At 44.8% G+C, this 12,500-nt stretch overlaps 1 protein-coding gene across 1 annotated transcript in view; it reads left to right on the forward strand.

Annotated features, from left to right (window-relative positions):
- pgbd5 (piggyBac transposable element derived 5) overlaps positions 1-12,500 on the forward strand; it is a gene marked incomplete at both ends in the record, with an annotated part of 27,988 nt that overhangs the window by 5,537 nt on the left and 9,951 nt on the right. Inside the window, 2 exons of the mRNA XM_080549278.1 lie at positions 5,820-6,250; positions 11,373-11,507. Coding sequence (XP_080405404.1) covers positions 5,820-6,250; positions 11,373-11,507 — 566 coding nt within the window. The remainder of the gene's footprint in view (positions 1-5,819; positions 6,251-11,372; positions 11,508-12,500) is intronic.

Here is a 12,500-nt window from a genome sequence, read left to right on the forward strand (position 1 = left end):
ACACTACATGTTGTCTCTAACTTAACGGATGTGTGTAACATTCAAGCTTTCGACAGCTTCCTTCTTTCAACATTCTTGCAGTACAGAGCCTGAGAAGTGCGTCCAGAAGTGCTGGTAATAGAGAAGGTGTGTCAGAACAACTCCTGAGAGACACAGTACAGCAGGCATACGTTAGGCATTATGTTAAAACATGTCTGCTGCACAACATAGCACAGGCAACATTCTTCTGCGACAACAACCTGTTGTAACAGATAGACAAATACAACACATTTCTATTCTATTTTATTCTGTTCCATTCTATTCTGTTCTGTTCCATTCGATTCTATTCTCTTCTACTCTATTCCATTGGAACCAAATTAGAGAGAATACGGTATAACGTGAGTTTAGAATTATACGGTTCTATGTCCGTTTAGGGTAGTTCAGAGATATTGAGCGTCAAAGTTTTTACATTCCATTATGTTTTGTGAGATGGAACCTTTGTATTACAGTATATATAAAAATGTAAACATTTTAAAAATAACACCACACAGGCATTAATAAACACCTAATGGATCAGATTATGTAAAAAAACTCAATTTTTACAAAAATGGAGATAGAACCTTATAATTCTAACGTCACGATAATCCATATGAACTGTGCATATCTCCCAGCTGAAACAGGTGAGAGTCTGTGATGATGGACAGTAATAACTAAGTCCATAAATCAGGGGGCTTCACCCTTCTTTTATGTACATTACTGTAGGTTCATAATCCCGGTAGATTCCAAAAATGACATGGACATGCCCAGGTTTACAGATATCATGGATTATGCAACATTCCTATCCTAGAGAGACTGTGAATTACTTTCCTGTCCCACCATATTGAGTGGTATGCACTTATTTCATCTCTAGAATAGAACAGAATAGCATAGAATGGAAATATGTAATGTATCCATGTAAAGATGGTGAATTGGCCTTTGACTTCACCTTAAACATAGCACCACAGTGTGATTATCAGAACTACTCCTATCTAAAAGGTATTCTGCCTCTGTATCTGGCAGACAAAGATCATCAATTCATCATTTTCAGGTGCCCTTTCAAGCTGTGAGTCTCCCGTTCTACCACATTCCAAAGGTGTCCTATTGGATTCAGATCTGATGACTGGGGAAGGCCACTGAAGAACACTGAACTCATTGTCGTTGTTCATGAAACCAATTTGAGACGACTTTTGCTTTGTGACACGGTGCATGGTCATGCTGGGAGTAGCCGTTAGAAGATGGGTACATTGTGGCCATGAAGGGATGCACATGGTCAGCAACAATACTCAAATAGGCTGTGGGATTCGAGCGATGATTGATTGGTATTAACAAGGTCCAAAATGTGCCAAGAAAACATTCCCCACACCATTACATCACCTCCACCAGCTGGGACTGTTGACACAAGACAATTCATCATGGTAATAAAGTGCCCGGTGAGTGTAGATTATCATTCCATTTCACGGTTGTTACTTTGTAGGTTTATATACTCTAGCTGTCTATTTAGAAGGCAACTAGAGTTAACCACACAACCAAGGTCTCATTCTATCCTAATACGTGTTAATCTCCTACAGATTATGTCTTGTACTTGTACACTTGTACTGTAGCTCTGCCCAGTGGCTGTGTGTGTCTAACAACAGAGCTCCATCTAATTTGAATATCACCTAGAAATGTAGGATTATAGGGTAATGTAGTTCCTGTAGTATCTCTCTGTCTGTTGCTATATCTGTCTGTCTGTCTGACTGTCTGTCTATCTGACTGTCTGTCTGTCTGTCTGTCTGGTGCTATGTCTGTCCATCTGACTGTCTGTCTGTTGCTGTTGGTCTGTCTGTTGCTATGCTTGTCTGTTTGTCTATCTATTGCCAGGCCTGTCTGTCTGTTGCTATGTCTGTCTATCTGTAGTGGTAGCCAAGTGAATGCGTTTGAGACTCCTCTCACACAGTATCTGCAATTCCAGTGGAATTTTAAAATTCAATATTAATCCTCTGCTGTCAGAAAAGAGAGAGTGTGGGAGGTAGTATAGATTGATGGAAAATATGATTTTTTTTTATTTCTCATCCCAAGGGGAATCCTCCTCAAAGAGAGATAAAACAATTCTATTCCTCTGTAGTGATTCCTTATTTCACGGTTCATATCTTTCCCACGGATTCTGTTTAATGTGAAAATAAGGCACTTAGTATGGCAGACGGAGAAGGCATGTCTGCTGAGATACTCCCTGCTGAGTCAGTCATGCTGTATTTGGATGTTGTGTTGGTGAGTCCGCTGACTCGGAGCAGAGACCACTGTCTGTCTGTCTGTCTGTCTGTGTGCATGTCTGTCTGTCTGTCTGCCTGTCTGTCTGTCTGTCTGTCTGTCTGTGTGCATGTCTGCCTGCCTGTCTGTCTGTCTGTCTTGCTTTCTATCGGTCTGTCTGTCTGTCTGGTTGTTTGTTAAACTGTCCATCCATTGGTCTGTCTCTCTCTGTCTGACCACTCCTCATTGCTCTTGCCGAGCTACCACTGTCTGTCTGTCTGTCTGTCTGTCTGTCTGTCTGTGTGCGTGCATGTCTGTCTGTCTGTGTGCATGTCTGTCTGTCTGTCTGTCTGTCTGTGTGCATGTCTGTCTGCCTGCCTGTCTGTCTGTCTGTCTGTGTGCATGTCTGTCTGCCTGCCTGTCTGTCTGTCTGTTTGTCTGTCTGTCTGTCTGTGTGCATGTCTGCCTGCCTGCCTGTCTGTGTGCATGTCTGTCTGTCTGTCTGTCTGTGTGCATGTCTGTCTGTCTGTCTGTGTGCATGTCTGTCTGTCTGTCTGTCTGTGTGCATGTCTGTCTGTCTGTCTGTCTGTCTGTGTGCATGTCTGTCTGTCTGTCTGTTTGTTTGTCTGTCTGTCTGTCTTTGTGCATTTCTGTCTGCCTGTCTGTCTGTCTGTCTGTGTGCATGTCTGTGTGCATGTCTGTCTGTCTGTCTGTCTGTCTGTTTGTCTGTCTGTCTGTCTGTCTGTCTGTCTGTCTGTTTGTCTGTCTCTGTGCATGTCTGCCTGTTTGTCTGTCTGTCTTTTGCTCTGTCTATCTGTCCGTCCGTCTGTCTGCCTGCCTGTCTGTTGCCATGTCTGCCAGTCTGTTTATTGTTATGTCTCTCTGTCTGCCTGTCTGCTCATCTGTTCGTCTCTTTGTTGCTATGTCTGTCTGTCTGTCTATCGGTCTGTCTGTCTGTCTGTTTGTCTGTCTGTTTGTCTGTTAGACTGTCCATCCATTGGTCTGTCTCTCTCTGTCTGACCACTCCTCATTGCTCTTTCTCCTGTCCTTACTTCAGCTTCTGTTTGAACATCAAACTCAGAGGTTTTAATTATGGCCCATTTAAGACCCTGTTTCCTATGTGTGTAAATGGACTTATAATAGCACCTTATTCCAAAGCGCTTTACAACGGCCTCTCATTCAGTGTCTTGCCCAAGGACACCTCGACACGTGGCCAGCCGGGGACCTCTGCCGACGCTGGCACTACCTCCTGAGCCACCTCTCTGGCTCAGTGTTAAACAGGAGCTCACACCGAGTCTTCCCTCTGGCTGGTTGATTTTTACCAGCTGGCCAACCCAAAAGCTCTGTAAAGATTAAAAAAAAAAAAAAAAGGCCAGGGGACCTGTCGTTAGAGATAATGAAATAGATGTTTGAGGCAGGGCTTCAACTTCTACCGCTGTCCAGAGGCTTGGTCCTCCTACTCCAGTGGATGTACTTGGTTTATAGGTGGGGAGAGAAGAACAAGAGAGTAAACAAACTGTAACTCCTTTAATCTGGCTTAATCTGCCATATGCCAGTAACTGACTGGGTCCAAACTTGAGTTGTTTGCACAACCACAAGACTGTTAACCTGCCCAAACATGGAGATTGATCTTAACTCTACTCACTGCATTGTTGCCATGCCAACTCATTTGCAGTTACTTTGCTACAGATGGTCAAACTATAAACAAGATGTCTGTGTTGGGGGGGACTCTCAAAGGTGTGAGGTGACAGCCTCACCTGAGAGGTGGGTTTCAACGTTCACCTAGCCAATCAGGAGGTCAGAGTTTCCCTTTGCCTTGACTTGATCCTTTAATAGGATCAGTAGTGAACTTGATCAAAACAAAGTGATGTCTGACCGATTGTACAAGCAGGGATTAGGGGTCATTTGACATGTTGACAAGCGAATGACACTCGACAGCCACCATCCATTTTAGGGGCTGGTTTCTCAGTTCAGAAAAGCATCCTCAATGAGGATTGTTCTTTTAATGTGTGATTTAAGTCTAAAACTATGATTAATCTGGATTCAAGATTCAAGATTGCTTTATTGTCTGTCACACAGTGACAGAAATTCTCATTTGACAGGCAGAAGTGCAGTTCATGAATACAGTTTCCACATTAAAAACACACATAGGTCACATACATACAATAAAAACAGACAGACATAACACTGTTTATAAAATGTAGTGCCTATTTAAAAAGTCCAGTCATTTAAAAATAATAGTAAAAAACAGTACCGGTATTATGATTTAAAAAGCTAAAATGTTGTGGTTTAAAAGAAAAACAATGCGCTTCCTATTTTAAAATGTTCAGGGCGGTGTCTGCAGTGGGGATGAATGATTTTTTTGTATGTGTTTTTCCGGGCCAGTGGAATTCTGTAACGGCGGCCTGATGGAAGTGGCTGAAATGATTGGTGGAGGGGGTGAGAGGGGTCCTGTGTGATTTGTGTGGCTTTCCTGTTTAGTGACCGGTTGTATATTTCAGACAGGGGAGTTTGAGGTGAGCCGATGATTTTACTTGCCTGATTGACTATACGGGATTTATATGATATTAAGTCCATCTAGGGATCAAAGCTGGACATTAGGGCTAGCTAAATAATCATTGTATCCTCTGACCGTTGTTGATTACATGTTTTAATATTGCCTTCTCAGGAAATTAATATTTTAATGAATACTCTATTGGCATATGCCAACTGAACACTTCCCTCCAGCCCCAAAATGCATTTTCTATGTTGTGATGACATGAGTATGTTTCCTGCCATTTAGAATAGATGTTAACTGCAGCCCAGGGCTCTACAATTGTCTAAATAAGATGAGTCCAGCTAGATGATGTTGTACCCTATATCTGAATAGGTCAATTCTGTTTGAACACAAAACCAGCTTATTAAATATATATTAAAAAATCAGTGAAGGACTTCTCAGAAAGCTTATTCGTTAACAGAGTGAATGAATTGAATTGCAGGAGAGAAGCTGTTGAATGTGGGCTGTGTGGGTATGAAGATATCATTTCAGAGACCAAAGAAGTGCTTCTTTTGTTTTATTGTGTTGATAATTGAATTCTATTTCCTGACTCAGTCTCATGACGCACAGAGTGTCCCTGGACATGACCTTGAAATACACTTTTGATAAAGAAAGCAAATTTGTTTTATCAAGACACAGTGGCAATAAAGAAAGGTTATTCATTCAGCACAAGAAATGCATTATTCCAATTTAATCGCTTTCTGTCTCTCTGTCTCTCTAGCTCTCTCTCTCTCTCTGTCTCTCTGTGTCTCTCTCTCTCTCTCTCGGTCTCTCTCTGTCTCTCTCTCTCTCTCTCTGTCTCTCTCTCTGTCTGTCTCTCTCTCTCTCTCTAGCCCTCCCTCTCTCTCTCTCTCTGTCTCTCTCTCTCTCTCTGTCTCTCTCTCTCTCTCTGTCTCTCTCTCTGTCTCTCTCTCTCTCTCTCTCCCCTCTCTCTCTCTCTCTCTCTGTCTCTCTCTCTGTCTCTCTCTCTCTCTCTCTCTCTCTCTCTCTCTCTCTCTCTCTCTGCTGTATTTAACCCTTCCCTCTCCTCCCGTCCCAGGCCCGGCCCAACGGCTCCCGGCCACCGCCACGGTCCTGGACTTCTTCCAGCTCTTCGTCCCGGACAATGCCATCCAGAACATGGTCACCCAGACCAACATGTACGCCAAGAAGTTCCAGGAGCGCTTCGGCACCGACGAGGGCTGGCGCAACGTGACCACCGCCGAGATGAAGGCCTTCCTGGGGTTCGTGACCTCCACCAGCGTCCAGCGCTGCGAGTCCGTCCTCAGCATCTGGAGCGGGGGCTTCTTCAGCAACCGCAGCATCGCCTTGAAGATGAGCCAGGCGCGCTTCGAGAAGATCCTCAAGTACTTCCACATCGTGGCCTTCAGGTCCAGCCACGGAGGCAGTCAGGGGCTCTACAAGATCCAACCCTTCCTGGACTCTCTGCAGCAGTCCTTCAGCTGCACCTTCAAACCCTCACAGACACAGGTAGGGACAGGGCCGGTCCTAGGCATTTAGGTGCCCTAGGCGAGAGTATGATTTGATGCCACCCCCACCACATTAAGCCACCAGTACTGCCTCATCATCACCCACACATTCAACAGTAAAAATATGGACAACAATGGTTTCAAGACAAAAATAGACAGTAGGCTGAGACATATTTTCATAGAGACATGAAATTCCTAGAGACAAAATTATTTAAATGTAAAGAAAAATTGGCATTTGGCACCCCCCAGGTATTTGATGCCCCTAGGCGACCGCCTAGTTCGCCTATGCCTAGGACCGGCCCTGGGTAGGGAATAATAATAAACGAAGGCTTTTCTTTTTTTGTAATTTTTTCTGAGTGGGGCAGTCCCACTCATATTTTCATTTTTATTGTGACAGAAGAAATTTGACAGGAAGGATGGGTGAGAGAAAGAGAAGGGATGACATGCAGGTTATGTCCGCAGCCGGAATCGAACCGGGAACCCTGCGGTTATATGGTCAGCGCTTTGTCCGCTACACCACCTAAGCGCCCCAAACTAAGGCTTTTTACAGAGTACATTTACTCTACGTTTACTGTGGGGAACTCCTCCTCATCCATTATACACACTGTTAAAACATGGTCTGTGATGAACTCTATCCACATTTAGAACTGACTCACATAGAACGTAGCGTTCAGGTAGACTGCCCTCTACTAGAACAGACACATGTTTTATTCAGCACGCTAGGCGGTGCGACGGCACGGCGATGTATAGAGTCAACCTGTTTCTGTCTGATTAAAAAACAAAGGCGTTTGATTGGTATAACGCTTCTATCACATACCCAGAGCAATGCACGAAAAAAGATGAAAAAAAACATTGATCAAATGTTGAGGTGAGGTTCAGGAACAAGCCAAAAGTACAGATAATGGCATCTGAATGATTGACATGAGCCAGTTTATCCCCTATACCACAGGGATTTCACATGGCTATGTTCACTCTTCTGGAAGTAGGACAGCCAGTCTTCTGCTGTGATACTTGTAAATGGAAAACGATGGGTTTTGACAAGACATTTTGTAAGTCTGTCTGAGCAGAATCAACATTTGACGACCCAGTCTAGAAGACAATGAAAAGTGTTTTCCTCTGCTCAGGGGTTTGACGTTGGCTAGACGACAGACACATTTAAATGATCACAAAGCTTGAGCTCTCTTTTCTCTTAACCGACACCTAGAGAGACTGAGCCATCTAGAGCAATTCCGGGAACTTTGTGTTTCACTATTTTATATTTAGTATACTTCAATAATTCTATTACATACTGTACCAATAAGAACCTTTTACAAAATGTAAAAAGAGGAAGAGGCTGTCCCTTAGATGTTGGTCTTGGTTCAGTTTTGTATTATTATCCCCATAAGGATAGGATTTGGGGTGGATTAGATGATCCCGGTCCCGGATTTGTGGTTTGGGTTCAGACTCAGTCAGATTAGTAATCGGTGTTATTCCACGAGGACTCCGGAGAGCTGTATCTGAGTCCAAAGACTGTGTCTAACTGGGACATTAGCAGATTTAGGACATCTCCCTGAGCTTACTGAGTATACTAGGAAGGAAATTCATACGTCAAAGCGTGATACATATAATAATACAGTAGTCGGCATTCTCTGTTGCCGTACTATACCCTAATTTGTACCCCATTCACGTTGATATCCCTGATAACCCGACTCACACTTTTAAGGAGGGTAAAGACTGAGGCTGGTACGATTTGAAATGCAAATGTTTATTCAAATATTCTACATTATGTCAAGCTTGTGTCTCAGAATAGTTCTGGGTCGCCTCCAGTGTGTCAGCAGGGGATTGGACTCGGATCACTGACAGGATCCTGCTGCAGTTTGCTCCCTCCTGACCATCAAAGAGAGATGTAGATTCTGTGTCTTTGTGTGTGTGCGTGTGCGTGTGCGTGTGCGTGCGTGTGCGTGTCATGTGGTGTGTGCGCGTATGCATTTGTGCGTAGGTTCCCTGGCAGACGCTGATCAAAGGGCTGTGGTACTGTCTCCCGGAGCTGATGGGAAGAGAGGAGGGTATAACACAGGCGACGAGAGAGAAGAAAGACAATGAGAGAGAGAGAGAGAGAGAGAGAGAGAGAGAGAGAGAGAGAGAGGGGAGGAGAGGAACAGACAGAGAGAGAGAGAAGGGAAAAGAGTGCCGAGGGGTGTAGGTCTGCCCTGCTACCCCATGCTACTGCATACTACCTCTGCTCTGCTCTCTCTGTACTATCTATCCCTCAGTAAAGTTCAAAGCAATCCCTCTCCCTCAGCTCTGACAAGAGATGTCAGCCTCATTTCCATATCCAGTCACACAGAGGAGGGGATGGTGCCCCATACAGAGGAGGGGATGGTGCCCCATACATACATACATACATACATACATACATACATACATACATACATACATACATACAGAGGAGGGGATGGTGCCCCATACAGGTACCTCTGGTCTCTAGAGGTCAGTACCCTTCAGCCCAGTTCACATCTATGCAAGGCGACGGGTCCGTTTTAGAACTTTAAGAACGTTGCAGAGGAAAAACTCGGCAACTAGGCTACTTGCGACCAATGACACAGACGAGCGTTTCCATGACGACGACGCAAGTTGTACGTTTTTACCCTGCAAGATGGCTGACAGCGACTGCGACATGCTGGCAGTAGCACTGATCAATAAACGGGCGAAGACGCCGAGCTAGGAAATATGGAGCTGTTTTGGACTTGAGTATGTATGTAGGCTATCTAGCTAGCTAACTGGAGTATGTGTAAGGCTATACACACACTACTAGACAGAAAAAACACATTTCGGTGTATGTCCCGTTTTCTTTCATGAAGTTATAGCTCTAAATTGAGGACCAGCACCCAAGTTGTAAGTAACATTTACAGAAGGTTTATTTGTCTGACAATGTGCAAAGAACCCACTCTATGTTGATGTACAGGATGGTGGCGAAATGCCTCAGTAATAATAATAATTCATTATATTTATATAGCGCAAGACAACATTCGATTCTCCATTCACACCCATACACTTCGGTGGTGTGAACTGAGAATCGAATGTTGTCGTGCGACAAAATCGCACGCTGTGTGCATTGGGCTTATCTCTCTGGTTGAGAGAGAATTCTGATTCTGAATTGTATCACTCTGACTGAGCTGCCTGGGTGACACTGAGGTTAAGGGATTGGGAGCAGACTGACCTCTGAGAGATTGGGGTGGATGAATGTGAATCTGAATAACATACTGTATTTCTCCTCTCAGGCTGTGGGGAAGAGAGAGAGAGAGAGAGAGAGAGAGAGAGAGAGAGAGAGAGAGAGAGAGAGAGAGAGAGAGAGAGGGAGAGAGGGAGAGAGAGAGAGAGAGAGAGAGAGAGAGAGAGAGAGAGAGAGAGAGAGACAGAGACAGAGACAGAGACAGAGACAGAGACAGAGACAGAGACAGAGACAGAGACAGAGAGAGAGAGAGAGAGAGAGAGAGAGAGAGAGAGAGAGAGAGAGAGAGAGTGTCTACCAGGGTCTGTCCAACTCTACCAGTTGCCTTCTTCTGTCTGTGAACTGACCGGCCGCGTTCTGTTCTAATGAACACGACTGAACAGCGGTGTTGACAGACAGACTCAGTGGGCTGTTTTACATAAGGCAGATAGCATATTAACTAGAGTTTCTCCTTTCAGGAGTGGGCAGAGAGAGAGGGGGAGGTAGGAGGCAGAGAAAGAGTGAGAGAGAGAGAGAGAGAGGGGAGGGAGAGAAAGAGTGAGAGGAGAGAGCGAGCGAGAGATAAGTTGTCAAAGGAGACATGCCTCAAGCGTATTGCCAGCATATGAATTATTTTAGTGAGAATGAATTCCAAAATCGCTGAGGTTGGTCGCAACCAAGCAACTGTGCTTAGCTATAGACTTCTTTCTCACGACTCACGACCCACATGTCTGTATCCTGTAGAGATTTCATACATGAATGAATGAATGAATGAATGAATGAATGGTCTTTATTGTCATTGCTACAGTACAGGTACCAAACAACGACATTTAGGAGGGGTGGCTCCCCTGGTGTTAGGAAATATTATTTTATTTTTTTTAAAACATCACAAGAAGGGAAGGAGCTGGTTTACATAAATAAAGGCTATGTACACTATCCACTATACTATACTGTACAGATAGACGACTAGGGTTGTCATATTGCACAATAGTGTTATTGCACATTTATTTAAAGTGTCATACAATAGACTCACAAGCAAATAGCGGTTGTGTCTTTTTCCCCACCTCAATGTCTCCATCGCTATCTTTTCCTCCACCTCAATGTCTCCATCGCTATCTTTTCCTCCCCCAGGTAAAGACTCCCAGAGCTCAGACGTAACCTGTTATCTGTTAGCTAACGTACGCCGTGTCAGTCGATACACCACACCGCAGGGCGGTAGCAACAGAGGGAGGAGACAGATGGAGCTCTATTTTATGAGGTCATCTGTTTCTTTGCGACTCGCTCAGTTTACTGGTGTGGGTTAGTGATGGATTTTATACACACACCCAGCCCCTGGAGGCTACGGAGACCAATAGAGAGCTGTCTGTAGATGCTGTAGGAGAGAGAATGCTGTCACACGGCAGGTCGGATGTCAGCGTATATTTGAGTTTCTTAAGCAGGAAGTGTTCGAGTAAAGGAATCTGGGGCTCTCACATGTCAACAGAACAAGAATTGATTTCACCCCAAAAGTAGGTTGTTGCTTTTGATTATGAGATTATGAAAGAGCTATGAACAGTTGCCACAGTTTTTCCCAACTGTTCACAGCAACAAACCTTTTCTGGTCAACTGTCGTATTGCCGTTCTTTTCGCCTCTGTGTAAAGCAAGCAGGTGTCTCAAGCAACAGGATATTGCCTCATCAAAACAACTCAATGCCTGCTCCCTCTCCCTCCACCTTAATGTCCTTCATATTTGAGGGGTTATACATAGATTCTAAACACACACCCACACACACATATACATACATACACAACCACACGCACACACACACACACACACACACACACACACACACACACACACACACACACACACACACACACTATATCACTACATGTACACACACACACACACACACACACGCTGCTAACCCATCTCGACTGCCCCTGTGCTTAGGTTCTTCACGAGCCTCTGATCGACGAGGACCCGGTGTTCATCACCACCTGTACGGAGAGAGAGCTGAGGAAGAGGAAGAAGAGGAAGTTCAGCCTCTGGGTCCGACAGTGTACTTCCACCGGCTTCATCTGTCAGGTACAGAGAGAGAGAGAGAGAGAGAGAGAGAGAGAGAGAGAGAGAGAGAGAGAGAGAGAGAGAGAGAGAGAGAGAGAGAGAGAGTGTGTGGGTGTGTGGGTGGGTGGGTGTGTGTGTGTGTGGGTGGGTGGGTGGGTGCATCATTGTGAATAGAGAAGAGTGAAAGGGTGAGAATGAAATGAGAAAGAAGAAAAACAAGGTATCAGAAAGCAGGGAGGACATACCCAGCACCTTGCCAACTTCAAAAACCCCCACGCCTACCTGCCCTGCACCTGCCCTGCACCAGGCCTTACATAAGACTGTAGAACAGCACTGCGGCACGGAGGGGCCAGGCCAGGCCAGGCCAGTCACTCTCTGTCTTTCATTCACTCACACACACACACACACACACACACACACACACACACACACACACACACACACTAACACACTCAATCAGCCAGCTGGATAGAGATCAGAACCTGGGGTGTGCGGTCAGGGGAGGTAGGGGAGGCAGAGCCTCACCTGTCATACGCCAATAAAAATAGCTGTTACGAAAAGTAAAATAAAATAAAAATATTACGACAGGTGTCGTATAAACGACAGGTGAGGCAGCGATGAGCTCAGGTTACTCTCTGATTGCGCAACCGCTCAGAAACGTTATTTCCGCTCTATAAAGGTTACGGTTATTCCTCCCTCCAGGAAACCCACAACCACGGTTCTTTAATTACAGATGAATTTATTCTCTGGTCTCAAATCCACCATTCACCATTCATTGTCAAACTGTTCAAATAGTACAATACAGAACATATCACTGAAGGCCAGGGTGTAAGATATTTAGGCTCGCTGGTCTAGTCTAAAACTGCAATGAAAAAGCAGCAGGGGAGGCAGTTATCACACCGGCCTCACTGAGGGGGGCGTGTCTTGAGTCCACTTCATTGACGCTCCGAATTGGACATTCAATTAAAACAGGGAGGGATAAACAATGGAAGACCCAAAGCCTGAGCTTAAGGA

Source organism: Nansenia antarctica (assembly GCF_963989245.1).
Source record: "Nansenia antarctica genome assembly, chromosome: 19".
NCBI lineage: Eukaryota > Metazoa > Chordata > Actinopteri > Argentiniformes > Microstomatidae > Nansenia > Nansenia antarctica.